General features: G+C 43.0%; 19 protein-coding genes across 19 annotated transcripts; 8 read left to right on the forward strand and 11 right to left on the reverse strand.

Moving 5' to 3' along the window:
- Positions 1-317: 317 nt before the first annotated feature.
- On the reverse strand, positions 318-1,931 carry FA14DRAFT_141682 (terpenoid synthase; the record flags this gene model as incomplete). Its single annotated transcript, XM_025497145.1, has 2 exons — positions 318-759; positions 1,099-1,931. The coding sequence occupies 2 exons, from the start codon at positions 1,929-1,931 to the stop codon at positions 510-512; spliced, it is 1,083 nt and encodes a 360-aa protein (XP_025357731.1). The 3' UTR covers positions 318-509.
- Positions 1,932-2,983: 1,052 nt separating this feature from the next.
- FA14DRAFT_109092 (uncharacterized protein) lies at positions 2,984-3,958 on the forward strand (the record flags this gene model as incomplete). The annotated part of the gene is made up of 2 exons (XM_025495864.1): positions 2,984-3,337; positions 3,428-3,958. Coding segments are annotated over 2 exons (885 nt in total), but the record flags the coding sequence as incomplete, so codon positions are not given.
- Positions 3,946-5,245, reverse strand: FA14DRAFT_166646 (putative URA6-uridine-monophosphate kinase; the record flags this gene model as incomplete). Its single annotated transcript, XM_025500038.1, is given in 3 exon segments — positions 3,946-4,738; positions 4,758-4,846; positions 5,224-5,245. The coding sequence occupies 3 exon segments, from the start codon at positions 5,243-5,245 to the stop codon at positions 4,055-4,057; spliced, it is 795 nt and encodes a 264-aa protein (XP_025357733.1). The 3' UTR covers positions 3,946-4,054.
- A 1-nt stretch (position 5,246) lies between these two features.
- FA14DRAFT_170278 (TBCA-domain-containing protein) lies at positions 5,247-5,576 on the forward strand (the record flags this gene model as incomplete). The annotated part of the gene is made up of 1 exon (XM_025500270.1): positions 5,247-5,576. The coding sequence occupies one exon, from the start codon at positions 5,247-5,249 to the stop codon at positions 5,574-5,576; it is 330 nt and encodes a 109-aa protein (XP_025357734.1).
- A 141-nt stretch (positions 5,577-5,717) lies between these two features.
- On the reverse strand, positions 5,718-6,785 carry FA14DRAFT_110076 (uncharacterized protein; the record flags this gene model as incomplete). Its single annotated transcript, XM_025495905.1, has 1 exon — positions 5,718-6,785. A coding segment is annotated over one exon (1,068 nt), but the record flags the coding sequence as incomplete, so codon positions are not given.
- Positions 6,786-7,749: 964 nt separating this feature from the next.
- FA14DRAFT_187541 (uncharacterized protein) lies at positions 7,750-8,872 on the reverse strand. The gene has a single exon (XM_025501608.1). It carries the CDS (start codon positions 8,855-8,857, stop codon positions 7,820-7,822), a length of 1,038 nt encoding a protein of 345 aa, XP_025357736.1. The 5' UTR covers positions 8,858-8,872; the 3' UTR covers positions 7,750-7,819.
- A 162-nt stretch (positions 8,873-9,034) lies between these two features.
- FA14DRAFT_187542 (DUF185-domain-containing protein) lies at positions 9,035-10,924 on the forward strand (the record flags this gene model as incomplete). Its single annotated transcript, XM_025501609.1, has 1 exon — positions 9,035-10,924. The coding sequence occupies one exon, from the start codon at positions 9,035-9,037 to the stop codon at positions 10,859-10,861; it is 1,827 nt and encodes a 608-aa protein (XP_025357737.1). The 3' UTR covers positions 10,862-10,924.
- On the reverse strand, positions 10,865-11,547 carry FA14DRAFT_159492 (uncharacterized protein). The gene is made up of 2 exons (XM_025498241.1): positions 11,190-11,547; positions 10,865-11,120 (listed from the first exon to the last, which is right to left on the reverse strand). The coding sequence occupies exons 1-2, from the start codon at positions 11,440-11,442 to the stop codon at positions 10,930-10,932; spliced, it is 444 nt and encodes a 147-aa protein (XP_025357738.1). The 5' UTR covers positions 11,443-11,547; the 3' UTR covers positions 10,865-10,929.
- Positions 11,548-11,754: 207 nt separating this feature from the next.
- FA14DRAFT_166648 (uncharacterized protein) lies at positions 11,755-12,186 on the forward strand (the record flags this gene model as incomplete). The annotated part of the gene is made up of 1 exon (XM_025500039.1): positions 11,755-12,186. The coding sequence occupies one exon, from the start codon at positions 11,755-11,757 to the stop codon at positions 12,184-12,186; it is 432 nt and encodes a 143-aa protein (XP_025357739.1).
- A 60-nt stretch (positions 12,187-12,246) lies between these two features.
- FA14DRAFT_141701 (TspO/MBR-related protein) lies at positions 12,247-12,946 on the reverse strand. The gene has a single exon (XM_025497146.1). It carries the CDS (start codon positions 12,910-12,912, stop codon positions 12,325-12,327), a length of 588 nt encoding a protein of 195 aa, XP_025357740.1. The 5' UTR covers positions 12,913-12,946; the 3' UTR covers positions 12,247-12,324.
- A 296-nt stretch (positions 12,947-13,242) lies between these two features.
- Positions 13,243-14,594, reverse strand: FA14DRAFT_159493 (uncharacterized protein). Its single transcript, XM_025498242.1, has one exon. The coding sequence runs from the start codon at positions 14,434-14,436 to the stop codon at positions 13,450-13,452; it is 987 nt and encodes a 328-aa protein (XP_025357741.1). The 5' UTR covers positions 14,437-14,594; the 3' UTR covers positions 13,243-13,449.
- A 727-nt stretch (positions 14,595-15,321) lies between these two features.
- Positions 15,322-16,841, forward strand: FA14DRAFT_159494 (xylose isomerase-like protein). Its single transcript, XM_025498243.1, has one exon. The coding sequence runs from the start codon at positions 15,563-15,565 to the stop codon at positions 16,802-16,804; it is 1,242 nt and encodes a 413-aa protein (XP_025357742.1). The 5' UTR covers positions 15,322-15,562; the 3' UTR covers positions 16,805-16,841.
- On the reverse strand, positions 16,472-18,476 carry FA14DRAFT_159495 (uncharacterized protein). Its single transcript, XM_025498244.1, has one exon. It carries the CDS (start codon positions 18,463-18,465, stop codon positions 16,864-16,866), a length of 1,602 nt encoding a protein of 533 aa, XP_025357743.1. The 5' UTR covers positions 18,466-18,476; the 3' UTR covers positions 16,472-16,863.
- Positions 18,477-18,674: 198 nt separating this feature from the next.
- Positions 18,675-20,410, forward strand: FA14DRAFT_14051 (WD40 repeat-like protein). The gene has a single exon (XM_025497100.1). The coding sequence runs from the start codon at positions 18,691-18,693 to the stop codon at positions 20,239-20,241; it is 1,551 nt and encodes a 516-aa protein (XP_025357744.1). The 5' UTR covers positions 18,675-18,690; the 3' UTR covers positions 20,242-20,410.
- FA14DRAFT_159496 (uncharacterized protein) lies at positions 20,255-21,384 on the reverse strand. The gene is made up of 2 exons (XM_025498245.1): positions 20,702-21,384; positions 20,255-20,631 (listed from the first exon to the last, which is right to left on the reverse strand). Exons 1-2 carry the CDS (start codon positions 21,266-21,268, stop codon positions 20,329-20,331), a joined length of 870 nt encoding a protein of 289 aa, XP_025357745.1. The 5' UTR covers positions 21,269-21,384; the 3' UTR covers positions 20,255-20,328.
- Positions 21,385-21,704: 320 nt separating this feature from the next.
- On the reverse strand, positions 21,705-23,004 carry FA14DRAFT_159497 (Yip1-domain-containing protein). The gene has a single exon (XM_025498246.1). The coding sequence runs from the start codon at positions 22,850-22,852 to the stop codon at positions 21,998-22,000; it is 855 nt and encodes a 284-aa protein (XP_025357746.1). The 5' UTR covers positions 22,853-23,004; the 3' UTR covers positions 21,705-21,997.
- A 179-nt stretch (positions 23,005-23,183) lies between these two features.
- On the forward strand, positions 23,184-23,942 carry FA14DRAFT_119365 (PH domain-like protein; the record flags this gene model as incomplete). Its single annotated transcript, XM_025496346.1, has 1 exon — positions 23,184-23,942. A coding segment is annotated over one exon (759 nt), but the record flags the coding sequence as incomplete, so codon positions are not given.
- A 680-nt stretch (positions 23,943-24,622) lies between these two features.
- On the reverse strand, positions 24,623-25,597 carry FA14DRAFT_14060 (putative 5-proFAR isomerase His6). Its single transcript, XM_025497104.1, has one exon. It carries the CDS (start codon positions 25,530-25,532, stop codon positions 24,684-24,686), a length of 849 nt encoding a protein of 282 aa, XP_025357748.1. The 5' UTR covers positions 25,533-25,597; the 3' UTR covers positions 24,623-24,683.
- Positions 25,598-25,682: 85 nt separating this feature from the next.
- Positions 25,683-27,414, forward strand: FA14DRAFT_141725 (nagb/rpia/CoA transferase-like protein; the record flags this gene model as incomplete). Its single annotated transcript, XM_025497147.1, has 2 exons — positions 25,683-27,096; positions 27,196-27,414. The coding sequence occupies exons 1-2, from the start codon at positions 25,726-25,728 to the stop codon at positions 27,412-27,414; spliced, it is 1,590 nt and encodes a 529-aa protein (XP_025357749.1). The 5' UTR covers positions 25,683-25,725.
- Between the last annotated feature and the right edge of the window lie 404 nt (positions 27,415-27,818).

A 27,818-nucleotide genomic window follows, 5' to 3' on the forward strand; every position in this document is an offset into this window, starting at 1 on the left:
AAACGTTTAGCATTCTATCCTTCATCCTCGTACTTCTTTCATAGATGCAGATGAACCTATCGTCAAGATTGTTCAAATGCTTGGGTCGACTTAACTTTGGCTTCGATGTGGGATTCTTGGTTGAGGGAACGTTCATGCGGTTGGGATATGCTGAGATTGAAGGAACAGCGAGAGAATGGCTTTCACCGTGTACCGGAAATTTGGGCAACTAAGCTTATTCCTTGCAAGTCCGTCGCATAAGCTGATACAATCAGCTCTTGTGCTTCACATCATATCTACCCATTCTGCTTCTACTTTGTATGCTCATACTCGATCTTGCAAACAGAAAAATGAATTGATAAAGTGTTTCAATACAAGGTATTTGCGTGCGTGTATACTGAGAATGACGATGATGACAAACTACGACAGAGAATGATGATGACAAACTACGACAGAGAATGATGATGACAACCTACGACAGGAAAGATGATAATTATACAAAAATGATGCGTGCATTTGTTGCTTTGGGTCTATATAGCTTCGTATGGTGTATCGTTTTCCGTTGGCGGACAATCGGGCGATCGATACCAACCTGAACGTAAAAGAGTGATATAAGCGCGAATGTGTTCGTTTGGCTTTCCGCCATCGAAGAGATGTTCAACTCGGCGTAATTCATGTCGAATTTGACGATCGACATGCAATAAGACTTGACAAGTATAACGAAAGCTATTCGTACGATCTTGCATATATTGTACAATTGCTCGCTTTTTGTTCGCTGCTCTTGGCTTTTCACGCAATGCTTTGATGAATTCCTCGTGATTGTGAATCTTTACCGATGGATCATTTGCACTTTCCTTTTCCAACACTACCAAACCTTCCGAGCTTGGCGAAGCAGGTTCCAAAGGTGAATCGTAATGAGGCGCTCTGGTATCTTTGGATGGGCCCATTTCTTTCTTTGGCGAATGCAGAACGTCCGAACAATTTGAAGCTGACATTTTCGTACTCTTTTCCGAATCCGTTGAACTTTCTTGATCCGTTTGACGACGGGAATGACAAGACAATTCCGCAATTCTTTTCTCCAATTCGCTCGAAAAAGTCTCACTGCCTTTGTGCATTGACATGGGTAAGCCATTGTTCTTCTCGCCAATCATTAATCGGCTCGCGGTGATAGCATGAATGAGCGGAAATGAGAACTTTCCTTCGGATAAATCATCGCAGTATCCTTTGTTCTGCGTATAATCACCCGAACGCAGATTCATATAATCATCGCGAATTTGGTATTGCAATCCGATCAAATTGATCAGCGTAACGATTGGGTCCCCTTCAGCAACTGATTTGAGTCGCGAGCTTTGTCCAATCATTAGCCTACACGCTACCCGGAACAATCCTCCGGTTTTGTTGTTGACCATTTGAATGTACTCTTCCTCGCTTGGACAGATGAAATTTTCTCGTAAATACAACTCCATACCTTGTCCGCGATGCAAATTGATCATCTCTTCCATCATCATCCGTTGAACGCCTTCAGTGTTCATCAAAGGTGTGTGTCCTGGCACTTTGACATCCGACATTTCAATCAATTGGTTTATACCCAAGAAATAAACGTAATTTGCCGCATTGATCGTAAGAGGTACGCCGTAAACCATGTGAGAAGAAGGTCTTCCCCTTCTTAATTCTGATCCATCTTCGATATCATCGATCATAAGACTACTTGTATGCAACATTCTGATCGCATCATCGATACGCTTTAACTTTTCTTGTGGAACTTTTAACCACCAATCCAACGTATCGATCAATTTTGATCTAGCTCCATGACCGGGATTTGCATCCAAATAATCGTATGCTCCAAGCAACGCACGTTCGTTTGGTTCTGTCCATTTTGATTGAGATGCCAGTATATCACGAACACCTGCATACCAAGATGGATCAGGCATAGCGGATGAATGTCCGTTCATTGTGAAAAGATGTAGTGTGAGGGGTAAAGGATGAAATACGAGAAGCCGCTTTAAAGGGTCAACTGAGCTTGGATTGGATGGCGCAATGTAGGATCAGAATCCTTCTATGTGAGAGACAAAGACGGAGTAAGGAGAGGCAGTGAGGAAGGAGGGCCTTGTTTGGGTAGTCGTTTGTCAGAATGGATGATTTTGTTTTTGCGGGGCTTCAATGGCGAACAAAGGAAGGGGATTAAATAGGAAAGCACACCGGTACCTTTTTTCGGATGAGAATGCCTAAATTGTGTACGCCTTTTGGTTGTATTTTGATGATGTTAATCCTTGTGTTGATCGAGCTTTCTAAGGCACACAAGTTTACTTCATTGCCGATTTTGCTTATTCATTGCTCCACTCGGTAGCGGAGGGCGTTAAATTGTGTATGTGTGTGCGGAGAGAGGATGGTGTTTCCTCTTTGTTGTGGGATAGTGATGAGTGTAGAAAAAGAGAAAAGGGGGTCGGAGTTGAAAATGAAGCTGTGGTGATTACCAGCAAAAAAAGGCGGCGCAGCGCATACTCTCACGCCTTCTTACAAAAGTGATAATACCAAGAAAGCGCAGTACCGCTTCTTTCGCACATTTCTTACATCGATTCGTGGGTATAACGCCCTGAATTCATGTGGCTATAATCATTTCCGCTTCTCTCATTACCATGTATGCACAACGATCAACGATCAAAAGGGTCAAAAGTGATCAATATGCGGATAGCACTACCTAACGCCCAATCAAGGTGGGGGCCGTAATACAAGCCATAGCATTTACGTAAGCACGGACATTAATTAACTCAAACGCGCTCTACCGCTTAAGGTCCGAGTAAGAGAAACTTTTTATACTTGGACTAGAAGAACATTCTTGCTTATGACAACGAAGACATCATTTAGCCGTCGCCGCAAAGAAACATCATTCATATCACAAATGGCGAAGAAATCGAAAAGTACTTCGAATTCTACAACGGAATCAACTTCAAACGATGTTGGTCCAAGGCAAATTGGTGCATTCAAAACTATCAAAATTGCACAACATTGGTGTTATATGCGTGCTCATACAGGAGGAGAAGATGAAAGAACAATGTTCTTGGTCAATTTACCGATCGATACAACAGAAAAGCATATTCGAATAATATTTGCACAGGCTGGTCAAATTGAAAATGTGAAATTATGGAAAGGTAAAGGAGTAGAATTAATGGAAGAAGACGAAGAAGATGAAGAGCAACCATCAGGCTCAAGCAAAAAGGTCGTTCAGCAAATACCCAAGGTTGTACCTCTTCCTTCTTTTGACCCGAGAGACCCAAATCCATTCCTTCCTACTTCTACAAGCGCACATGTCACGTTCTTGGACGAATCTTCTCTGGCCAGAGCACTCGAAATTCACTCAGTCAAAGCCTGGCCTGATCCATTCAAAGACATCGAATCAGCGCAACAAAGACTGGATGAAGAAGCAGTAGAAACAAGCAAGCCAAATAAGAAGAGATCCAACACAGTTCGTACAGCAGAAGAAGCGGCGGCAAAATCCGCAACAAGTGCTCCTCCTGTTGGATTAGACTATTTGTTAGCCCGTCATCGAGCTGTCCGACCTGCTTCAAGCCTGGTGAAAGAGCATGCGGATAGCGTGATTGCTTTGTTCGAATATAGACTCAAGAATCCTAAACAGAAGTCTAAAGCGAGCACAGGTGGGATTGAAGCTGTTAGTGTTGGTCCAAACGGAGAAATGTTGGACGCAGATGGATTCATTATTGTTCAGTCTACCGGAAAATATGGTCGAACAGCTGACGCACAAGGAGGAAGCGTTCGTGTTGCTCGATCACGAGCACAAGGTGAGCGAAACCGCGGAGCAGATGACGAGCCTGCAAAGAAGAAGAAGAGATTGGAATTGGACGATTTCTATCGATTCCAAAGAAGAGAAGCAAAACGACAAGAGCTTGCTGATTTGCGTGCTAAATTCCAAGCCGATCAAGAAAAGATTAAAGAACTCAAAGCGAACCGAAACTTTAAGCCATTCTAGTGGCTTGCACTGTACAATAACCAACACCACAGCATGAATATATAGATTGTATGATATACCTGAAATAATTATGTCTAAACAAAGGCACCATCATGCAGCTTGACCCAAGCGTGCAAAAGTATCGTTCATTGCTTTACGGATAGCTTCGGTAACCTGTTCGACAGATTGCTCGGAATCCACTTCTACAACACGATCTTGCTTGCGGTAGTACTCCACAACGGGCATGCTAGTATCAACAAATGTTTGGAAGCGTTTCTTGATACTTTCTTCGTTATCATCTGTACGTCCACTAGTCTTTCCACGTTCCAATAAACGTTCCAACATAACCTTTTCGCTACACTGCAAAAAGAGAACGAATCTTGAAAGGCAAACAGTTTCATCAAAGATGATTGCTTGATCCATTTTACGTGGGAAACCATCGATCAAGAAACGACCTTTACCATCTGTCCATTTGGACTTGTGTTGTTGTGGAACATCATGTCCGGACAAAGTTTTTCCTTGAGCATCAATAGCTTGTTTCATTGCATTACGTAAAAGTGCAATGGTGATCTCTTGTGGTACGATCTTACCTTCTTTAATATGATCGGCAATCAATTGACCATATTCTGAACCTTCACGTTTTTGTTCGGCACGTAAGAGATCGCCTGCACTCAAATGAACGAAACCATAATCGTTTACCAAACGTTCACATTGTGTTCCTTTACCTGCTCCAGGTCCACCCAACACAAAGACAACAGTAACTTTTTCTTGAGAGAATGTAGGAGATTTCGACATCTTGGCGTTGTTAAGAAACGGTTGGATTCCGAACAGGTTTCAAAGGATCGGGATGTGGGATACGTTTTTCTCTTTTATGTTTTTCGGGATCGTTTGCACGTTTTGTAACTACGTATGCGAATGAACCAAAACCTAAAATTGCAATTGCGGCAAATGCTATTGGATTAGGTGTTGTTCGAGGTGGTTTTGACGTCATTCAGTGTTTGAGAAGGGATGAAAGAAAGGGAATTATATACTTTACGTTTCTCTCACAAGAAGATCATTCCTTGTTTGGGTCAATGCACACATCCACACTCACACTCTGCTCTGGGCGCCAGGCGCTACAGTCTCCTCTTTCCGCCGCTAAAGGCGCATACATCATTAGCATCACGCCAGCTTTAATTTTAGAGCAATCTTCTTTCTTCCAACGACTTTTGAAGAACCAATCATGAGTGACGTAAAGACAATCAAAAGACAGCTGACAATCAAAACTGGCGTTGTAAAACGGTGAGTGATGGGCGGAGGCATAATGGCGGTTATAAGACACAAAAGGGCTGACATGGACACCTATTCCAGTCTGGTAAAGGAGGAAAAATCATACGAAAAAGAGGCAAAAGAACAAGAAGAAAGGGTAGCCAAATATGAATCAGAAGGAAAGGAATCGTGGGAGATTTCACAACAGAAAAAGGTGCTACAAGATTGCAGGCAGATGATACCTGATTGTCAAAAACGTCTACAGTCAGCCGTTGAAGATTTACAAGGCATTCTTGAGGGATTGGAGGGCGAAGAATTGACTTCATCTGATGAAGCAAAGGCAGCCAAAGAGGCTTTAAACTCAGCATCGACGTCAACCTCTTAATATCGCCGAACAGGCAAAGCGGAGTCACACGTCTCAACCTTAATTTTGGCATTCAGCCTAACAAACTCCCGCCATTGCGATCAATTTCTATCTTGTTCTATTTCCGGGTATATTAAAAGTACAGTATGATTACAATGTGATACCTACGCAACTTCCCATCATTCCTATACTCCACCAAGGTGCTCCTATGATTAGTACGCAAAGTATGATTCCCAACACATAACTTCCCAAAAGATAGCCAAACGCTCTCCGACGAGGCTTGATATTGTCCAATTCGACTGCAAACGTGCTGATCGTGGACAGACAACCACAAAAGCCTTCTTGAACACCATAAAGAGCATGGCATCCTTCAACTGTATGCACGCCTCCACCACCTACTCCGGTCACTCGACCCACATTTTGTCCGACAAAAGCAGCAGCCAAAACTGCAGTTGCAATCAAATTGGCCGAAAGTGTACCGATAGGCCAATATGGCTTTCTCTTGCTGATGGGATATGAATTGAATCTTGACAGGTACCATCGTATAATTGCACCTGGTGGCGATAGAACTACGGCGTAAGTGACATGTCGAAAAGGTTCATATGTGCCACATAAAACAGCCGAAGCAGCCCAAAATATTATGCCCAACAAGATGCAGAATAGATCCGGTCCTCTTGTGTATGGGACTTGTGAATCAGCATGAATTTGTCTCGGCTTTGGCTCACCGTTTGCATGGCCGTTGACTTGTTTGTCGGTCCGTCTTGGTGCTATAGAGTGCTGAAATCGCTCAAAGAGTACGAGAACCGGCTTGGCAGGTAAGATCGATGCTAATGCTCTTCCGGCATATAGTGAGATGAGTGACATTCCAATAGTTGCGCCGGTTTGGGTTAAAGCATCCATTACGTTGTGTAATCCATGTCTGTTGTAGTGCTTTTGATTACCATAAGCCTGAAAGACGTGCAAGATCCAAGATGAAAACGTAGTTACACTTCCACAAAATCCCGTTCCGATAGCAATGAATGCGGGAGGATACCATTTCTCTAAATCTTCTTTATTTGCCACATTCCAGCCCATCACTAAACAACCTACTGCTTGTGCCCATATTGTAGGTTCGATACTCATACCAGAGTATGTATTCAATGCAATCAAACCTTCACGAGCCAATAAACCCCAAATTGATGAAAACATTAACAATCCTAAAATTGCAAAATGACGTAATAATCTTTCAAAAAAGGAAGAAGGACCACTTGATTTGAGTATGATACTTGGTTCCAACTGTTCACCGGCCTCTTGATCGGGTTCACCACGACTTTCATCGTGACTGGCTTGCATGTTTTGTTTGTGATGAAGGAGAGAGGTCGGAGTTGAAGTTCCCGTTGTAGAAACGCGTACTCGTTTAAAAATAAAAAGGTGTTAATCAAGATAAGCTGCTGCATACATCGGAAAAGGGAAGTCTTTTGCAAACATACTGATCAGCGATCATCTCTGTGTAACTCTTGGCAACGATTGTAACTATGTCGGCCAAATTCAAATCAACAAGAAAGAAGCCAGAAGTGCAGGCAGAAGTTGATGATTGGGATGTATCTGAAGAAGAAGTTGAAAGTGGTGCATCATCACAACCACAATATCACAAAAAAGTATATCAAGATGCATGGGGAGATGAAATGACAGATTCCACAGAGCGACCAAAAGTGGAAGGAAGAACGTTATGGGAAGAAGCGTGAGTAGCTGATCGGTTATGTGAAAAGTGTATCTCACTAACTTATACCACAATTCTGTCATTCAGTAATCGTCAAACTCCACAAGCCCAACCGATCGTACAGAATCGTAGTTTACCAGCCAGCTTGTTGGCACCCGGACTATCAAGCACATCTTCCACATCTTCAGGGAGATCGAATGGCACTGCTCATGACGAATACGTTTCAAGACCACCACCGCAAATTTTACGTAGAGATAAAAGTGCCGAACAAGCGGCAGAACAAGCTGCTGCAATTGCGGCTGCCAATGCTGCTAAACAAAAAAAATCTTTGGCTGAACGAGAAGAAGAATATAAACGTGCAAGAGAACGTATTTTTGGTGTTGGTAAGAGTGCTTCACCTTCGCAGAGTAAGAGTGGAAGTGGAAGTGATACGGGTGGTAGAAATAGTCCAAACATACCTGTAAAAGGTAAGAAGGTTCGGTAGCAAGCAAAGATGGAATGCATTATATTTATACAAAAGTTTTGTTATATTGTAGTTGTATTGGTACATTGTTATATTGCAACATCAAGAAGAGGCAGACATGCGTGATTGTCGTTCCTCTAATTCGATTCTGCGTTCTGCATTAAGTTGTCTGCTCAAAATTTCCATCCAAGCAGCCGCATCTCCACGCTCAACGGCTTCATCAAGTTGTTTGACAGCCTCTCCAACGGGCAAAGGTGCATCTCCGTTTCTATCAGAATCACCGGTACGCAATCTCGAATCGGAATAAGCGTCTGCCGTATCTATATCGCTTGCTTTATCATGACTACGGATTGCGCCTTCCAAACTTTGTCGAGCTGATTGTCCGATCTTATCAAAAACGGCATTCTTACGTTCACTTGCAGGTACGATTGACGTTAACTTTTCGATCAATTCGTCCATATTTTTTACGTGCAATACCCTACAAGCGATCTCTATCGAAACCCAAGTTGCAATTCCTACGATTCCAGTCGCTATTCCGATTGCCTTGATCGCCATCACGACCGGTGATTCGCCGATTGGAACTTTGACTTGAGGTATCTGATCTTGTGCAATTGGTTTCTTCCCCTGCTCCACTTCCGGCTTTGGTTTTGATCGCATCAGTACTGATGGTGGGGGAGCAGAACTATTTGAGTCAAAGACTGGTGGGGGAGCAGAACTATTTGAGTCAAAGACTGATTCCTGTACATTCTTTCCTCGAAGAGACGTCTGTTCATTCGTACTTCTTCTTAAAGCAGATGGTCCTGCTAAAGAAGAAGTATCTTCCACATGCTGTAAATCTTGCTTTTTGAAAATTGAACGATTCATTTCGCCAAACAAAGCAAATACTCCTTTCGAAGAAGCATTTCCCAGCGGACTTTCATCCTTTATCCTTTTTTGTGTAAGCTGAGAATTTTGCAATGGTCTGCTTATCGTTTGCATATCCTCCATCTTCATCTTTCTTCCTCTCCGTATCGTTACAACAGCTGCTATCCCTAATCCTGAAGCAAATGCGATCGCTGACAATGTTGTAAAGTATGATTGTCTTGAGGGTAGCTTAAAGGAGGATGAAGAGCCAGCCTCATCTTTGGCCGGCTCCGACATGTTTTATTGTATGATTGATGAGGACGAGAAGTTTTATTTTTATTTTATTTTTCGGAAAACCGTTGAAATATAATATTACTACGCGCGCTCAAGCCATGTATGCGAAGAAATAATATTTGATGATTATCCGACATGATTGATTATGATCCTTTAATTCCTTCATATAACTTACTCGGTATGATCGTAAGACATGCTGCTAGACGTTGCCAGGCGTGGAAAACAGGATACATACATGCAAGACCCATACAAACAACATCTAGGCTACTAGCAGAAGAACAGAAAAACGGTACGACAACAGATGAACAGAAGAATGGTACGACAGCAAAGGAACAGAAGAACGATACGACAACAAGCCTATTTGGAGAAGAATTTGGTACGAAATCAGGACAGATAAAGCATCGAACACAGTACAATCCAGATCCATTCTCTTTAAAACCAAGTTCAGATCATTATGAGTACCCGTTGGTGAATGAGCAATGGCTTGCCAAACAAACAAAACGGCCAAAATCAGTTCGAATGTTGGCAAGAGACTTCATTCATGATTCATTGTACAATCCGACGTATGGCTACTTTTCAAGACATGCGGTCTTATTGCCAGACGGACAAAAACATCAAAGAGCATATGAATTTCCCGCTTTGGCAAACGAACGTGCATTCATGGTGGCGGTAGAAGAACGTTATTCCAAATTTGAGAATAGCATTCAAGCTCAAGATCAAAAAGCAGCAAAAGAGACGAAAGATCGAGTGGATTCAAAGGTGAAAGAAGTCTTGAGTCCATTATTGAAGAAGAACAAAAATAAGACTAAAGAAGCAGATGACTCAACTTCCGCCTCGCCAAAGTCTAAATCAAGAGTAGTTCCTTTGCCGGGATCAGCACAGGCCTTAGATGCAGCACAACGTAAAGGCAGGATGGATTTAGCACGTCAATTACTGAACGAAAAAGAGACTGATGATCATGATCGGGATGTGAAGGCAATGGCAGCTCGTCAGGTGTGGCATACACCAACGGAACTGTTCAAGCCGCACTTTGCCCATGCGATAGCACGTTATATGATCGAAGAGAAGGTAGAGGGAACACCACTTTGTGTTTACGAAGTTGGCGCCGGTTCAGGTGCTTTGGCAAGTGATATCTTGGACTTTGTCGAGTCACAGCATCCTGATTTGTACAAGGAGATGACATATCATATCATCGAGATTTCACCTAGGCTGGCCGATCAGCAAAAGAGTACGATCGCCAAGCATATCGCCAATGCACCTGATCGCATCAAAGTAACAAACAAGAGCGTGCTAGACTGGCAAGAAGAAGAAAACAAAGATTGCTTCTTCTTAGCAATGGAAGTGTTTGACAATCTAACACATGATGTTGTGCGATATGCAACCGACACTCTCTTACCCTATCAAGCAATCGTTTCAATAGATGCTTCAGGTGATATGCATGAGCTATGGGAGCCTGTCCAAGACAAGATTATTCAGAGGTATCTGAGCATGCAAAAAGGCGATTCATCAGCATCAACCTTTGTGCCACCAACTGCACCAACTTGGATGCGAATCACACCAAGTTTCCTGAGAGGAATGCTAGCACGCAACATACCTTTTTATCCAAATTTGACTGAACCCGAGTATATTCCGACAGGCAGTCTACAACTATTGGACATACTCTCGCAAAAGTTCCCAAAGCACAGAATGGTCATGGCCGATTTTGATGCATTACCAGACAGTCTCGTTGGTGTGAATGCTCCTGTTGTACAAACACGTTTGAATGGAACGATGATCGCTGTATCCAAATATACGGTCCATCAAGGCTTCTTTGACATCTTTTTCCCAACAAATTTCAAAGATCTCAAGCAAACGCATGATCATGTCATGAACAAGACGGATAAGAAGCAAATCGTAAGTCATCGTCAATTCTTGCAAAGGTACGCCGATCTTCCTCAAACGACATGCAAGGATGGCAGTAATCCGATGTTATCGTGGTATGCAAACGCAAGCTGGTTCCTTTCGTAGGGTTGTATGTGAATGTACTTTTATTATAATATTGTCTACAAATACAAAATTGATTGCTTAATCTCACTTCAATTGCTTTTTCTTGGTACGTGAAGTGCACTCCAAACACCACGAGCGGATTCTTCTGATCCAGCAACGATTGGACGATTTTTGAGATGGATATGTTTCTTTCCGCTTTGATCAAGAACCAATTTGATCTTTTTAGCAACTTCTCCTATTCCCATATTACGTAGTGAAATACCCTTTTCCTTTCCATTAACTGTGATTGAGTGGAAATTAAAATGTCAGCAATGCATGCAAACAAACCTAAGACACAAATCACACTCACCGTAAAATGCTCTTAGCATTGGATGTCTGTTAGGCTTCTCTTGTAGCACAACTTCTACATTTGGCCATTGTTCTGCGATTTGTGTTAATCTACCCGCTCTGGCAAAATCCATAGCTCCTTTCGAACTTGGCCAATCGTCATTATATTCCAATACAATTTTACGACAAGGTAATGTGAATCCTGCCAAGCCTGAAGGACCAGGAGAAGAACGTAAGCTTCCCCTCAGTATTTGTGTAGTAAGTTTTGACGTCATGTCTTGTGTGTGTGCTGGAAGTGATGGTGATGATTACAATCGAGATGAGAAGATTGGATTTGGCTTGGACATTTTTCTCATCATCACGTGCTCGTTCAATCGTCTCGCTGAAGGATCGCCATCACTCATACTGTCTGTCACTGTACGCGTCGCGCTTTTAAGCCCGCACACACGCTCGCACACGCGCTGAGCACTGTCCATTTCTATTAAACAAAAGTGTTGGCCGGATTAAGCTCAAATGGATGCACATTCTGATGATTGAATGATTGATGCATTCAACCATCACTTTGCAACAAACATCTTTTACTCGAAATGGCTTTCCGATCAGCCCTTCGTACAGCTTTACCACAAAACGTTAGCCGATCATTTTCCACTTCGGCCGTTCAAAATGATATCGCACGAATGCAATTATTAGGTCGTTTGGTTGCTGATCCTGAACAACGTACTACCAGAACGGGAAAAGATTATGTTAAATATACAGTTGCAACAACAGATCCGTTAGGACCACCAAATGAATCAGGAGAACGTGGAGAACCAACTTCTTCTTTTCATTCAATCTTTGCTTTTGGTGAAGGACCTGTTTCACGTTTAACAAAATTAACAAAAGGAACCCAAGTTTTAGTGGATGCTGATTTCAAAGTACAATATGAACCTTCTGAATCCGGCGGTGGTCAAACAAATTATCTCGTTCAACATCGTTCTTTGACTGTCGTTTCACGTCCAAAGCCTGCCGGTGAAGCGTAAGATAAATAATACTACTTCTTGCTGTACTGCCTTCTTACTATTAAATGGAAATTGTCCAATCACCACTCAAATAATTATATATAACAGATGATCATAGCAGATTCAATTCAGATGAACATACATTAAGTGAGGACGCATTCAGTTACCCTTCTTCTTCTCGTTTGCCCTATCACGTAAAGCACCGAAGAATGGTTTACCAGAGTTCTTCCACCAGATGAAACCGTTCAAAGCAGTTGCATAAGCACTCCAAGCCAAATAAGGAACGGTAAGAATTGCTGCACGTTCATCGACATCCTTTAATGTCCAACCCCAAACGGCAATCGTTCCCAAAAGAGCGCTCAAATTTGCAAAAGAGATCGTAATTTGACCTGCACCAAAGAATAACGGAGTCCATAATTGATTAAGAGCAAGTTGAGCATAATACAATTTTAATGCGTTCATCGCTCTTGTTCTACCTAAACCTGGTGGAGTACGATCTAAAGCTTTAACAGTTAGGTGACTGCTAACTCCCATTGCGATATAAAGCAACGGCCAAACGACTCCAAATGCCCAACGTGGCGGTTCCCATTTTGGTCGTGCCAAAGATTTATACCATAATGATTCGGGTGATTTTGATGATGTTCGGGTAACCAATCCGGTTGCAACGCCTAAAGTTACGGGAATACCAACTGCCAAGAATGGATTACGTGGTATATCTACCAAAAGAGGTGGAAGTGAGGCAGACATGTTGTTGTTGTGAGTTGGAAGATGATTGTTGTGATCCACCAATTGAACGATGATAGATGATAGATGAATATTAATAATGCTTGTGAACCGAGTGCCCCAGCGTATACATCCACCCACACACGCACGCACGATGACGCTCAAACGATAAGCCTGTGTATGTATGCAGGGGCGCCTAAATAAAGAGTACGCACGCACAAGGCATGCCTTATACGCGATAGAATCGTATAGATTGCATTCAACGTCCGCAAAACAGAGAAATATACTCAAAGACTACCAGTCAAACAAAAGATGTGATACGTGCTGATTATATTGCCATAAAAGTATGGGCCAAAAGATCCGTGACTGGGAAATAAAGCAAAAAAGAGAGAAAAAAGAGGTATGAGAAACAAGGTTATATGGTACTAGACCAAAGAGAGGAGGTGAATGAAAAAAGCAAAGAACCCATTTCACAGAAAAGGAGCAAAAAAAAGAGTGGCAACAAAAGTACAAATTGATGAAGTCTAAAATGAAGTTAGCATAACTCGCCTACCCTCTCCCTCAAACGAATGAAAGAGTGACGGCCAAGAAACTTGCAACGGCCAGCGTTACGGTGATTTGTACTTTAGCATTGCTCAAAGCACCTCCAACTTCAGCAAATGCAGTCGTTCCTGCTTTTTGATTAATGGTTGTAGTGAAATCTTTTCCGCATGTTGCTTGCATTGCTTTATAAAGTGCAGATTGTCCTTTCAATTGATCAGAGTTGGACAATCCGATCGCATATGGAATCGAAGTTTCAAAGGTGATATATGCTGCCATGATGTTCTTACTGCAACTTGAACATAACAAGTTCTTTTCACTGGTCGGTTGTAAGAACAGATATGCAATGTTGGATTGACTTGCTGCTCCTGAATCAATGCTTTCCGCAGTTTCTGAAGCATCTTGTCTCTCGAGTAGTTGAGGCATCAACATGGCATCATCGGTGAGCAGAGATCGTTTGGATGTGGTGGCTTGTTTGGCAGCAGTACTGTTTGCGATCGAAAGAATGCAAAAGTTGTTGTTATCATCAGTCGTGCAAACGGCATCGTGGAAAGGGTTGATGAGGTATAAAACGTCATAAAGTGCAATGACTTGTTCATTTTTGCTTTTCAATTCTGTTCCACATGCGTTCCAGAATTTACTCAAGTTAGAACGAATCGTACTTGGTTGACAACCTGTAGTGTTTGCACACAATTGTCCTAAACTGTTCTTGAGTGCACTTGCTGAATCTGTCACGTTTGATGTAGCTGCTTTATTTCCTTTTGCTACCGTTGTTGCGTTTGCGTAATACTGTGTGGCTGACAACAAAGGTGCGGTGCAGGCTTGAAGGGTTGCATCACTATTGAGTGAGTTTAAGAAATCAGAGCAACCAGAACTGATACCTGTTGGAATTAGACTGGATGTTGATGCTGAAGCTGAAGCAGACGAAGAAGGTGTCGCTGAACTTTGCGCGAATGTGGTAGAGGCGAATCCCACAAGTCCAATCAGAGCAATTGATGTTAGCCGCATTTTGTGTGTTTGTGTTTGTGTGTGTATGCTGTTTGTGCTGTGACTTTTGTTTACTGAGTAGCGAGAGTGAATATAGTCGATCTAGACAAAGTTGAAAAAAATGAACGTAAACGATTGTTATGGTGATGATTGTGTATCTCTCAAAAGGATTACAGCCACACCTTGAATGAAAGAGGGTGAATGATTAGGTGACGGAGTAAACGGAGCCGGATGAAGTCGAGGAGGATAATAAAGAGAATAATGAAGAAGAGAGAAAAACCGTGATGATCAGAACAGGGGGGCGGGCAAAAAAGACAACAACTGGACAAGGCGGGCGTAGGCGTACAAAGGCGAAAAGAGAACCACATGATGAAAAATCCAAAAGGCGCGTCACGCTTAAACTTCAACTCCAATTCAATTTTCGATCTATAGGCGGGCAGCCGGCCAGGCGCAAACACAGCGGTCTACCGCTCAAACAAGGCAAGAATTCACAGTGTTTCCTTTGTGGGTTTGAATGAATCGAAAAGGAAAGGCGCGTCGTTATGCATGCAAGCACTTTGACTACACGTACGCTAAACATACCAAACATGCATAAACGGCATAATGCCATTGTTCTTCTTATTGGCTTGTTACGCTCCGCTTTGCATATTTCTGTGCGTTTGTGCATCTGCATTTATGGAACAAAGAACAGTGATGAGATGCATTCAATTAAATCAGAAGAAGGAAAGAATGTTCTTACGCCCTCAGTATCACGCCAAAATCCGGCTTGCTAGTCAGTGTCGCCCTGGGCTGTAGAATGCTAAACTTTTCTGTAGATAGAGAAAGGTGCTGCTTATGTAAGTTTCTTTCTCTTCTCAGCCGCTTATATAAGTACGCACCTTTAGCCGCGGTCTACACGGTGGATTGGTCTGACGCCGGATAAAAGTTTAAGAAACGTTCTTCCGCCACTCTCCACCCAAAGGCATAAGACCAGTATTCGACATACAATTGTCAATACCCCATACTTTGTCGTAAGCCATGAGCCTGCTTAAAAGGACACTCGGCACCTCTATACTTGACAGAGTGGGGTATAAGACGATTGTATAAATAATGAGCTGTGGTGCAGAATGATTCAGTGTTACGCCCTTTCTTCACCACCTCAACAACGATGACACAAATGCCAACTTTATCCATCTTTACGGCCAGCGTCGGCTTTCACACTGCTGGTCATACACTTCCATCCAAATTACGATCAATCGCGAATGCAGGATTCGAAGCTGTTGAAATATTTCAAGATGATTTAGATGCTTTTGCAGCAAGTGATGAATTCGCAATCATTTACAAAGCTCTTACACCTCCTTCCAGTCCACAATACGGTAAACGAGTATTACACGATAATGAAATCGCTTCCACTTCTTCAACGACATTATCAAACGAAACTGTCACACAAGAAAAGACAGCTTGGAATGCACACGGTCCATGTACTCCATTTGAAGCACAACGTGAGATCGTTTGCGCAAGTTATATTCGTGGCATTTGTGCTTCTTTAGGTTTACAAATCTTATCTTTACAGCCAATGCGTGACGTTGAAGGATGGAAAGATTCACAAAAACGCAAACATGCAATCGAACGTGTTCGATCAAGGTTTGCAGTCATGCGTGCGCTAGGAACGGATTTGCTTTTGTGTTGCTCGAATTGTCAACCAGAGGATCAAATCACAAATGATATCGATCAGTGTGCGGAAGATTTCGCTATCCTTGCTGATGAAGCAGCACGATTTGAAACGACAATCACACCAATGCTCAATGAAAACACAATCATCGCACCACAACAACAATCAACCAAACCACTTAGAATCGCATTCGAAGGTTTAAGTTGGGGAACATATATTGACAGATGGGATCAAGCTTATGCGATTGTTGAAAAAGTTGATCGAAAGAACTTTGGCTTATGCTTTGATAGTTTCAATACACTTGGACGTCAATTTGCTGATCCATGCAGTCCAAGCGGTATTCAAGAACCAATCGCAGAAACTGAAAAGGCGTTAAAGGCCTCTCTTGAAGCTATTCCCGTTAAAGTTCCAGCCGAAAAGGTTTTCTTCCTTCAAGTCGGTGATGCACGAAAGATGCAAGTTCCACTTGAACCTTCTCCTAATCCAAACGAACCACGTCCTGCACGTATGATTTGGAGTAGAGGTAACCGATTATATCCAGGAGAGTTTGACCGTGGTGCTTTTATGCCTACTTTGGATTTCGTTAAAGCAGTTCATTCTACCGGTTATAAGGGTCCTTGGTCTATTGAAGTCTTTAACTCTTCCCTCCATGAGCCTGGGCAAGAAGTGCAAAAAGAACATGCAGAACGTGGTCACAAAGGGTTGGTTTGGCTCATCAATCAAGTCATTACAGCTTGAGATATCATTTGTAAAAGTAGTCACATACATATCAAACAATTCATAATGTACATTTGCAATCAGACCTTCCTTCTGTGTTTCTCGTTAGGGTTCCTTCTTCCAACACCAATCTGTGGTAAACCTTGGTAGCCCTGTCCGCTCGTCTTGCCTGCTAACAAGATACTCAACGTGTCCGCATCTTCGTATCGTGCACTCAACGAATCACTTCCACGTTCCAATGCTTTTTGTAATGCACGCTCTTCTTTGTTCTTTTGTACTTTCTCACGTTGTAAGGCTTTTTGCCATTCAGCTTGATCTTCACGCAAGATTGGTACGCTTGCTTGAACACCTCCAGCTTTTCCAGGTTTGGGTAAAGGTAGAGAAAACTTTGTTCCACGATTCTTGTATTGGAAGTTCTTTTTGAGATGGATTTGCATTCCTGCTTCTTTTCCCAATTGTGGATCGGTTGAAGTTACACTCGTACGTAACAGTGTAGGATTTCCACATTGCGGACAAAACTTTCTCTCTGAATCTTTGCAGATCTTAAAGCATGCATGACAACGTAAGACCCAAGATTTCACTTGTCTGATCCTGGTTCCTTCCAATCCTACCAGACTTAGTCCCATTTGTAACAACACATTTTGCACTGCATAATCTCCTGTCATACAGGCAACCGTCATCCGTGCAGGAGGTTTGTTGGCAGACTTTTTGCCGCCAGCAACCTTTGCACTGGCATGTGCAGGCTTCTGAACGGTATTCTTGGATGTTACCGTTGACCATCCATCATCTGCTTCTGTGACTGTTGTACGCATTCTGCCATTAGATCGAGTCTTGTTTGCGCCTTGTAACAGCGACAAATCAGAATCTGACACTAATCCTAATGCTCTGCTCTTGTGCTTGTCGATGTTATCCGGTGTGATCCATTCACCTCCTGTCTCTTCATCATCTTCGTCATCGTTTAGAGCTTCTTCTTCTGAATTGTGTGGTTCTGCTGCCTCTTCGAGTGCGGATGAATGGGCTTCATCCGCTATCGACGTTGATGCCAATGTTGATTCCATGGCTTGAATTTCAGCATCCGTCGAAGCTCCGAGGGGCTTGCTTGCAGTATTTTCTCTATTGCCACCCTCTTCTTCCAGCCTTTTTGCTATGCTCTCACTATGTTTCTCTTCTGGTGGGTCCACTATCCGCTTCTCCATCTTTTGCTCCATCTTTTGCTTTTGATTGCCTTCATTCTTTCCTTTAGATCCAGCATTCTGCTCTTTCTGCTGCTGTGTTTGCTTTTGTTGACCAGTCAAACCACCAAGGGTATCCCTGATCCTCCATTGTCCATGCTTTTGTACCTCTAAAGCATACGTTAATGCTAAAACGCTTAAATCCGGTTGAGACAAAACCGCATAATCACCAGTTTGTTTTGCAAATCCCATCACCGCCATCTTTGCTTCTGCACTTGGCTCGCGTATCTCGACTGTAAAGCCTCCTTGACCTGCATTACTTTGATCTTGTAATCGTTGGAAATGATCTCTTGCTTGTTTATCACGTAATTCTGCTACAACTGCAGAAGGAACGTAAAACTTCTTTGCTAATCCAACTAATCTTTGTTGCGTCACCAAAGGACCTGCATCTAAGATCAATTCATCGATTTGAGGAACGACGGAAGTACTTCCTTCCGCTATATCAGTCATCTTGAAAGGTGGGAATGGCAGGAAAGAAGAATAAGATGAAGATGCACTCACTAATCAGACTTCTTCCAAAAAAAATTTTGCACGTGCTTGCAGGACAAAATTTTTGGGCAGATTATCTGTGTTCTGCACAAAAGAAATATTTAAAATTTTAGATTTTATGAAATAAAGTTGAGAAGTTGTGGAGCGGTGAATGGCCATCATCTTTGCCATCACCATCCAACAAAAATGAAGATCAAAGCTCTGACAAGGTCTTTGGATGCCCATACGGCAGTCAGGAAAGGCGATGCTCCTAATGAATCACACAATCTAGACCCATCTCTCCATCCTTTTAGCAAATCAAGAGAATATACCCGTGCCGTCAATGCGGCCAAATTGGATCGAATGCATGCTAAGCCTTTCGTAGCAGCATTGGAAGGGCACGTTGATGGAGTATATTGCTTAGTAAAAGACCCGAACAGGCTAGGAGTGATTGGAAGTGGAAGTGGAGATGGAGAAATTCGATTATGGGATATGCCCACGCAAACATTAATGACAGCATATCCTAGGGCACATCATGGAATCATTTCATCACTCGTTATCTCACCTCTCAATTTTGCGCAACAATACGCAGCTGAAGGATCGACAGCTGATTCAAGCTCAAGAAGCGGCGGTAGAAGGCTTTTGAGTTGCAGTACAGATCGTACTATCAAACTTTGGGACGCCGATCCAAGACGAGATAGATTCGGTCCTGGATTCGGAGATGACAGTGATGAGGAAGAGGATTCTCGTCAACAAGAGAGAGCAGGAATTACTGGAGGCGGAATATTGGGTGGAAGCGATCCATGGACACAACAAAGCACAACACCCAGCACCGACCCTTTACAGACTTGGCATTGCAAAACTGCAATCAATTCTATATCACATCATGCTTCTGATCCAGTATTCGCTTCAGGATCTACTGCAGTACAAGTTTGGGATATAACAAGAGGTGGAAATGGTAGCAGCTCGGGAGGCGGTGCATTGCGAGAGATGACTTGGGGAGCGGAAAGTATCAATGTGGTTCGATTCAATCCAAGCGAAAAAGAAGTCCTAGCAGGAGCTGGAAGCGATCGTGGAATTGTTCTGTACGATCTGCGTAGTGGCAAACCCTTAACGAGAACTGTTATGAAAATGCGAGCAAATGATCTAGCTTGGTCACCTATCGAGCCAACAGTATTTGCCGTTGCATCAGAAGATCACAACATGTACACGTTTGACATGCGAAATATGACAAATGCTTTGCAGATCTACAAAGATCACGTTTCCGCAGTCATGTCAGTCGATTGGAGTCCCACAGGTCAAGATTTGGTCACAGGATCATACGATCGAACGGTTCGTCTTTGGAATACAGGAAAAGGAAATCATTCTCGTGATACATATCATACTTCACGTATGCAACGTGTATTTGCTGCAGCCTATACACTTGATGCCCGTTTCGTTTGTTCGGCAAGCGATGATGGTAACGTCCGTCTTTGGAAATCTCGTGCAAGTGAAAAGTTGGGCATTCAGTCTGGCAAAGAACGTGCTCAACGTGAATATAGACAACAATTGGTCAATAGATGGCGTAATGTGGGAGACATTGGCAAGATTGATCGTCAACGCAGGGTACCTAAAGCAATCAAGACTGCCCAAAAGCTCAAGCATACCATGTTGGAAGCCGAACGTACAAAAGAGGACAGAAGACGGAAGCACTCCAAAGCAGGTCAAAGCAAGCCAAAAGCAGCAAGAAAGGATACCATCTTGGCCCAGCAGGAATAGAGTTGGTCTTAGGTGGTGGATCGATATACTCATTGTATTTTTACACATGCATTCACTCAATCTATACGTATCTATTGAAATCATACACTAGCCCAACAAAGGTTCTGTTTCTTGTGGACTTTGTTCCTCGTCCTCATCTTCTTCAGAGACAGCTTTGTTGCCATACAATACGTAATGCTGAAACAGAAGGATTGCATCGAAAAAGAGCGAAATGAAAGAAAGTCCTAATTTGCCCGGATCACCTGTAACGTCTGACCAATCATGATTGATGATTTGTGCATCAATAACAAGTTGTAAAAGACTGAACAATCCACCAAACACATCTAGCGTGATGCCTTCAATAGCGAAGCCGCGAGTTGACTTTCGAGAGAAATTGAGAAGGATTTGAGGCTGTAAGTTGGAGAAAGCGAAGGGTAAGCAGGATGCAAAAGATGTGATTGTGCATATATTCGACACTCACTGAATATTTGATCAAGGTGATGAACAGCTTGATGTACGAGCATATATTGATGAAATCGATCCAGCGTAAGATATAATCATCATCACCGCCACCGATGACACAAGTGGTCAAAGTGAGCAGAAAGATTGAGATCAAGATCCCGAGTGTGATCTTACACCAAAGTGATACTTTTTGACCTGGTGCACGCTTATAGATGCGTGTAATAACCAATTGCCAAGAAGTGATCAAGACAGCATGAATGGCAAAGAATGCATCATTCCAACGAACCAAGTTCTCTTGTCCATGATGTGTGTTTCGGTATTGCTGTTGAACTTTTTCAGAAACCAAGAAAGCCAGATTGAAGATCGAATAACAAACGAATCCAAACGCATTCAATGAGATGAAATCCAACGAGATCCCTGCAACACTCTTTCTACGATACATCAATAATGCTTGAGGCCAAAAACTTGCGGTCCAAGCGGCAAAGTATAACCATCCTAATAAACGCGATAAAGCAGTTGCAAAAACGATGCCTTGATCTGGGCTTGCTGGATTGCTACTACCACCCAGATAGATTCTGGAAGCCATGATGAACGGTGATGACATCTTGAAGCAGGTCGTGTGGATGGGCGTAATGAGAAGAGACAACCCCTTTTACTTTCCTGACATTCCAGACGGGCCGTCGAATTTTGAGGAGGAGGTTGGTCTGGAAGGGTGGAGCTATCCCGAGTCACACTGGTTTAGCGCCTTTTAGCCCTCGGCGCCTTATCTTTCTCGGCATTTTTCTGCTACGGACATAGATGTTGGGATATGACGTATACGGTACGCCTGGCACGTGTACAGGCGTCACTTGCCGTATCACGCCGTATCACGCCTTAACGCCTGTTCCGCCACAAAGGCTGACGAACCACAGTCTTGGTGCCCATAATTAGCCCATTTGTCAATTATAAATAGTCTCATATCACATGTAAATTCTACCCACCTTTCTCTACCTCACAAATTTATTATTATTATTCAGAAAGCAGTGCCTGGAGACTACAAAACGTAACAATAGAATTATCTCATCAAGTTGGTTGCTGCCATCTTACTTACCTTTCAATTTCAGAGAGCTGATCATCTGTGCAGCACTGAAATTAGCCACGTAGCCAATTTGCTCTTATACACCAACACACTCTGGATTACATCTTGGAAAACATGGCAGTCCAGAAGCTGCTCGGATGAGGATTCTTAATTCATGCAGATCATTATGGTGTCTATTTGTACAAATTGCATATGTGTGAATAAAGGTCAAGGAGTTTGTATGATGGATTGCATCTTTTAAATCCTCTTGACAGCGGCACCACTGAAATCGAAAATGCTAAGGATAGCAAAGGAACTGTAAAGCAGTCCAAGCGGATAAGCGATCAAAAATCTTTGCTCGCTCAATCCTAGAATACTGACAAATATACCCGAAGCACTTGAAGAACACCATAGGATAAAGATCGGAGCTGCAACGTATCCAAGGTACCCATCAAGGGTAACAAAGATTGAAATAAAGCTCAATAATGTCAAGGGCAAAATGCAATATCCCAACACACTTGCAACACGATAAGCATCTATGCCTTTGTCCGACATCATGTTCAGCAAAAGGTAGATGGAGAAATCTCCGATTAAAGCAACTCCATAAATGTATCCAAATTGCGATTTGCCGGCTAAAAGCAACATCATTCCGAATGCAAAACAGAACAATAAAGGACCTGCAAGATCTGTATCGTCCATCATGTGGGCATCGTGGGCATGATGTGCAGAATAGCTGTGAAGCGGATTGAGCACAGTCAAGCTTTTGTCAAGGATATGTGGTAGATTTACGCCCAATTCCTCCATCAAACTTGGTTCATCGGGAAAACCACCTGTTCCGAATGCGCTCCAAAATCCCATTTGACTGTTCATCAAGCTTCGATCTGCGGCTGAGCTACCGTAACCTCCGCTTGTCATATTGCCTTCTAATGAACTTCTTCCTCCTCCTGATCCCGCTCCTCCTAAACCACCACTTCCTCCATATCCATCATATTGTCCTCCTGATCCGGAGTAGAATTGTAAATTGTTTGCCCCTCCTCCCGAAGAAGATCCTTGACCGCCACCGTAGCCACCTTGTTGTCCGTATGGGTTATGTTGATCAAAGATGGCAGACATCTTGTGTAGGTATGTTTGAGAATGATGATGATGGACGGTCGAGCATACATTGGAAGAAGGAAGCTTGCTTGCCTTGTAGTCTGTGCGCGATTTTAAGCTCACTGGCAATCGAAATGCACGTGGAACCTTCCGTTTTGGACACAGCCCCCGCCTTATTTCATGATTAAAGGCAGTATAGGGCGTGTGTGTGCAAACCATAAGCGGGGATGAAATAGATTATAGAATAGCATGCATTCACTCCACTATAAGAGTAAGGGTATGATAAAGAAAGAATTCAATAATCATCCGGTCTTCCATCTCGTAAGACAAACAACTATACCAAAAGACGGAAATGCCTTCTACAATCTCATCTTCGGATAAGTCCAAGGTGAAATCCAGTCTACCTTCATCTTCGAATAAAATCTTAACGGCAACCGTTGCAAGAGTTTTTGTTGCTTATCCAAATCAATCAATATGGAGTTATACAGGTATCGAAGGAGCATTAGCATTCGTTCGTGATTCTGATCGGAATACCTTTGCACTGAAGCTGGTAGACTTGAAAGCAGCGAAAGGTGGTGTAATTTGGGAACATGAATTATATGAACCTCTATCCTATAATCAAGATCGAACGCATTTTCATACCTTAGAAGGTGATGAACATATGATCGGCTTTGCATTCGCAGACGATGGAGAAGCAGGTGAACTGTACAAAAAGATCTCAAATCGTCAAAAGTTCGCTAAAAGTAGTAGTTCTTCTGCTGCTAAGAAGAAGAATCGTGGTAGTAAACTATTAGGAGGCGGTGGATCATCAAAATCAAATGGAGGAAAGATTGATAAATCAATGATAGGTGCACCCTCTGATTTCAAGCATGTTGCACATATGGGTTATACAGCCGAAAAGGGATTCTCTGCCGAGAATGTTGACCCAAGTTGGAGTGCTTTGTTGGATCAACTATCCAATATGGGTATCAGTAGAGCGGACATCCAAAAGAATGAAGGTTTCATCAAAGACTTTGTCGGAAAGAGAGGAGGCGTACCACCAAAGCCTGCTGCTAGACAACCGGCAGGAGCATCTAAAATCAAAAAGGTACCACCACCAGCGCCAAGCAGAGCAGGAACAACGGCTCGCAAACAACCTCCTCCTCCACCAGCACCACGAACCAGACCAGGAGCAGCAGCGGCAGCGGCAGCGGCACCAGCATCAGCATCTATACCCGCTCCACCACCTCCGCCACCGCCAGCAAGAGGAGGAGCTTCTGCTGTTGCACCGCCGCCCCCACCACCACCTGCTCGAGGAGGAGCGTCAACAGCCGCACCTCCACCACCACCTCCGCCTGCCCGTGGATCTGCAGGTGGTGCTCCCCCTCCTCCGCCTCCACCACCTCCTGGAGGATCACATGCACCACCGCCACCACCCCCTCCAGGAAGAGATCCTGCCTTACCTGCACCTCAATCTGGTCGTGCTGATCTTTTGGCATCTATTCAAGGTCAAGGAGTTCATAATTTACGTAAAGTGGATCCAACGGCAGCAGCAGCGGGAGGGGCAGCGATCGGAGGAGCTGCTGGTTTAGCAGCAGCAGGTGCTTCTGGCGCTTCTGGAACACCGGATGAAGGTAGTGGTGGTGATTCAGGCGCAGATTTAGCAAGTGCTTTAGCAGCCGCACTTTCTCAACGAAAAGAAAATATGGGAGATTCAGATGAAGAAGCCGAAAGTGACGAGGAATGGTGATGAAAGATGTGCTACAATTATAAACTATAAATTGCCCTTCAACGGATTATCCTGAGTACATAATCTAAATTGCATCATTTTTAGGGAAATAGTGTACAAGTGTGAATTTGAAAACTGAAAGACTTATGAGCTGTTGTGTTTATCATTCCAATCGATGAGTTCTTGCATCGTAACTCCTTTTCCACCGAAAATGTCAAGAGCACTACCGAATGTTAAATCTACCTTTCCGTTTGAGAGACGGTCGACAAGATGTAAATCCTGAATATTCCTTGCTCCACCTGCATAGGTCGTTGGAATTGTAATCCATTCTCCCAACTTTTCCACCAGCTGTTCGTCTATTCCTTGACAAAGACCTTCAACATCAGCAGCATGAATCAAGAATTCACTGCAATGATCTGCAAGAAGATCTAAAGATTGTTTATTGACTTCCATATCTGTCATATCTTGCCATCTATTCATTGCAACAATCCATTTCCCGTCTCTTCTCCTACAACTTACGTCTACTACCAATCTATGCTTTCCTACTAGATTTTCCAGCGCTTGCAATCTTTCCATAGAGAATTTGCAATCGGGAAATAGATATGATGTCACAATCACTTTTTCTGCTCCTTTATCGATCCATACTTTGGCATTATCGGATGTGATTCCACCGCCAACTTGCAGTCCGTTGGGCCATGCTTGTACTGCCTCAGTTGCTGCTTCGTCATTACCTGGTCCCAGCTTGATCACATGTGCTCCCGTTAGATTGTGTTCACGATACAAAGAAGCATAATGACCTGCACGAAGGGTAGAGGTAAAGTTTGTCTTTAGTGAAGAGGAAGAAGCGGGATTGATTCCAGATGCATTTAATGCTCTTTCTTGTTGTTCCTTTTGATCTTCGTCACGTAAAGAGCCTCCAACGATTTGCTTTACTACACCTTGATGAAGGTCAATGCAAGGACGAAAGATGCTATGCCTCCTTTGTATTGACATGATTGATGGTGAATGATAGGAAGATATAACTTTAAGAAGGAATGTGTGGAGCTTTAAAGTTGACGCTAAGGCTCATTCAAGCTTGTGCCCTTTCCTATCTTTGCACGTGGGGGCGTGCGAAAAGAAGAATACCTTCAAATTTAACCATCATCATCCTCTTACAACAACCATTGGGACAACAAACCAACCAACAATGGAAGTCAATCGTGCACATTCTAGTGTCATACTGGAAAAGCATGTTCGCGATCGTACAAGTTTACGCACGCTTAGACAATTAGCATTACAATTTCGACGTGAAACAATCAATGGTCCATCAGAAGTAGCCAATGCGACTGCAAAAGCATTAAGGACGGTCGTTAGTGCTGCAAGATTTCAAAATTTGGACGAATTGATTGTGATCATTCGAAGTGCAGGTGCATTTTTGCAAGATTCTCAGCCAAATGAACAAAGTATTGGAAATATTACTAGAAGGATTTTACACCTTTTAAGAGAAGAAGCAAGAGCGGCAAATATTGAGATCACAAATACAGAAACAGGGCTACATGCTCATTCATCATACCATCAGCCTCAGCAGCATCAGCCAACTTCCGGCCTTCCCTCAACTTCACTTGATTCTAGCTTTGACAGAAGTAGCAGCACAGATACCAGTACACCCACAGCATCCACCCATAGCAGATATCCATCAGCAATTTCAGCTTCATCTATCAATCAACAGCTATCAGCTTCTTCTTCTGTTTTGGATGGCAGTCGTGCTTCTACCGCACCCGGATCACCTTCTAGACCAGCTTTAAGCTCTTTTCGTCCTGGCTCGACGTTTTCGATTTCTGATTTGGTAGCAGCAGGTGCAGGTGCTTCTTCCAGTGCGAATGCAAGCTCATTTGCCGTTTCTCCAGCAGGCAGTGGAGCAACAACACCGGCATGGGGTAACTCAAGCTTGGACAGACTTGGCTATGGTGTAGAGAGGCTAAATTTGCATAACGATGGCATTGCGGAAGAGACAAACTCGGAGGAAGATGAAGACGATGACGAAGATGAGGACATTCGTACCGTTCCTGGCAATCAATCGAAAAAGACAGTGACAGAAAATAGTCATGTTAGCATTTATCAATTGAAACCTCTTTTGATTCAAGCAATACAAGAATTGATCGACGAATTGGAGACTGTCAATAGTAATATCGCCAAAGATGCACGCGATCATATCCATTCGGGTGAAGTGATTTTCACAATTGGGTATTCTGAGACTGTAGAAGTCTTTCTCAAAGCAGCTGCTAAAGATCGCAAATTTACAGTCATTGTCGCAGAAGCAGCACCGACTTATAGTGGACATAAACTAGCAAAAGCCTTATCTTCCGCTGGTGTTTCGACCCTCTTGGTTCCTGACAGTTCCACATTTACACTTATGCCAAGAATATCGAAAATATTGATGGGAGCACATTGTATCTTGGCAAACGGAGGATTGTTGGCAATCGCAGGTGCAAGGATGGTAGCCGAAGCAGCTCGTGCTCATTCAACTCCAACGGTAGTTTTGGCAGGCGTCTATAAAGTTTGTCCTGATTGGGCATGGGTCGGAATTGCAACTTCTCTTGTTGATCGATCAGAGATGGCGCATTCCAACATTACAGCTTCAGCAATGGCAGGATCTAGAAAAGGATCTGCAATAAAGGCACATTCGACTGCAACAGGCGTTTCATCAGAAGCGTCTCCTTTGGATGTTATTCCACTCAATGAAGCAGAAGAAGTGGAAGTCGTTAATCCGATTTGGGATTACGTTGACCCGGAAATGATTGATTTATTGATCACAAATGTTGGTGAACATCCGATTTCGTTGGTATACAGATTATTAAGTGAAAATTATGATGCACAAGATCTAATTTTGGCATAGAATTATGGCAAGATGCAATGTAGTACCCACGAGTACAAATTCATATTAATCTTATCTGACATTCATTCTATATCGTCTTGCATGCTGGAGCTGTCACATCAGAAAGGAATACTAAAAGTATCCTAAGAAAAAGGATTATCGGAGGTATCACATCAGTAAGGAATTGCAGAAGTACCGTCACATCAGAAAAGAGCGGTAGACTTATCACTTCAGAAGGGATCGTCAGAAGTGCCATCACACCAGAAAAACCCGGCAGAGGTATCGCATTAGAAAGGAATACCAGAGGAATCATATCAGTAAGGATCGTTCGAGATATCATGTCGGAAAGGATTATTAGAGATGCCACACCAGAAAGAATCGTCAGAGATGCCACACCAGAAAGAATCGTCAGAGATGCCACACCA

This window comes from Meira miltonrushii (genome assembly GCF_003144205.1).
Source record: "Meira miltonrushii strain MCA 3882 unplaced genomic scaffold FA14scaffold_1, whole genome shotgun sequence".
Taxonomy (NCBI): Eukaryota; Fungi; Basidiomycota; class Exobasidiomycetes; order Exobasidiales; family Brachybasidiaceae; genus Meira; species Meira miltonrushii.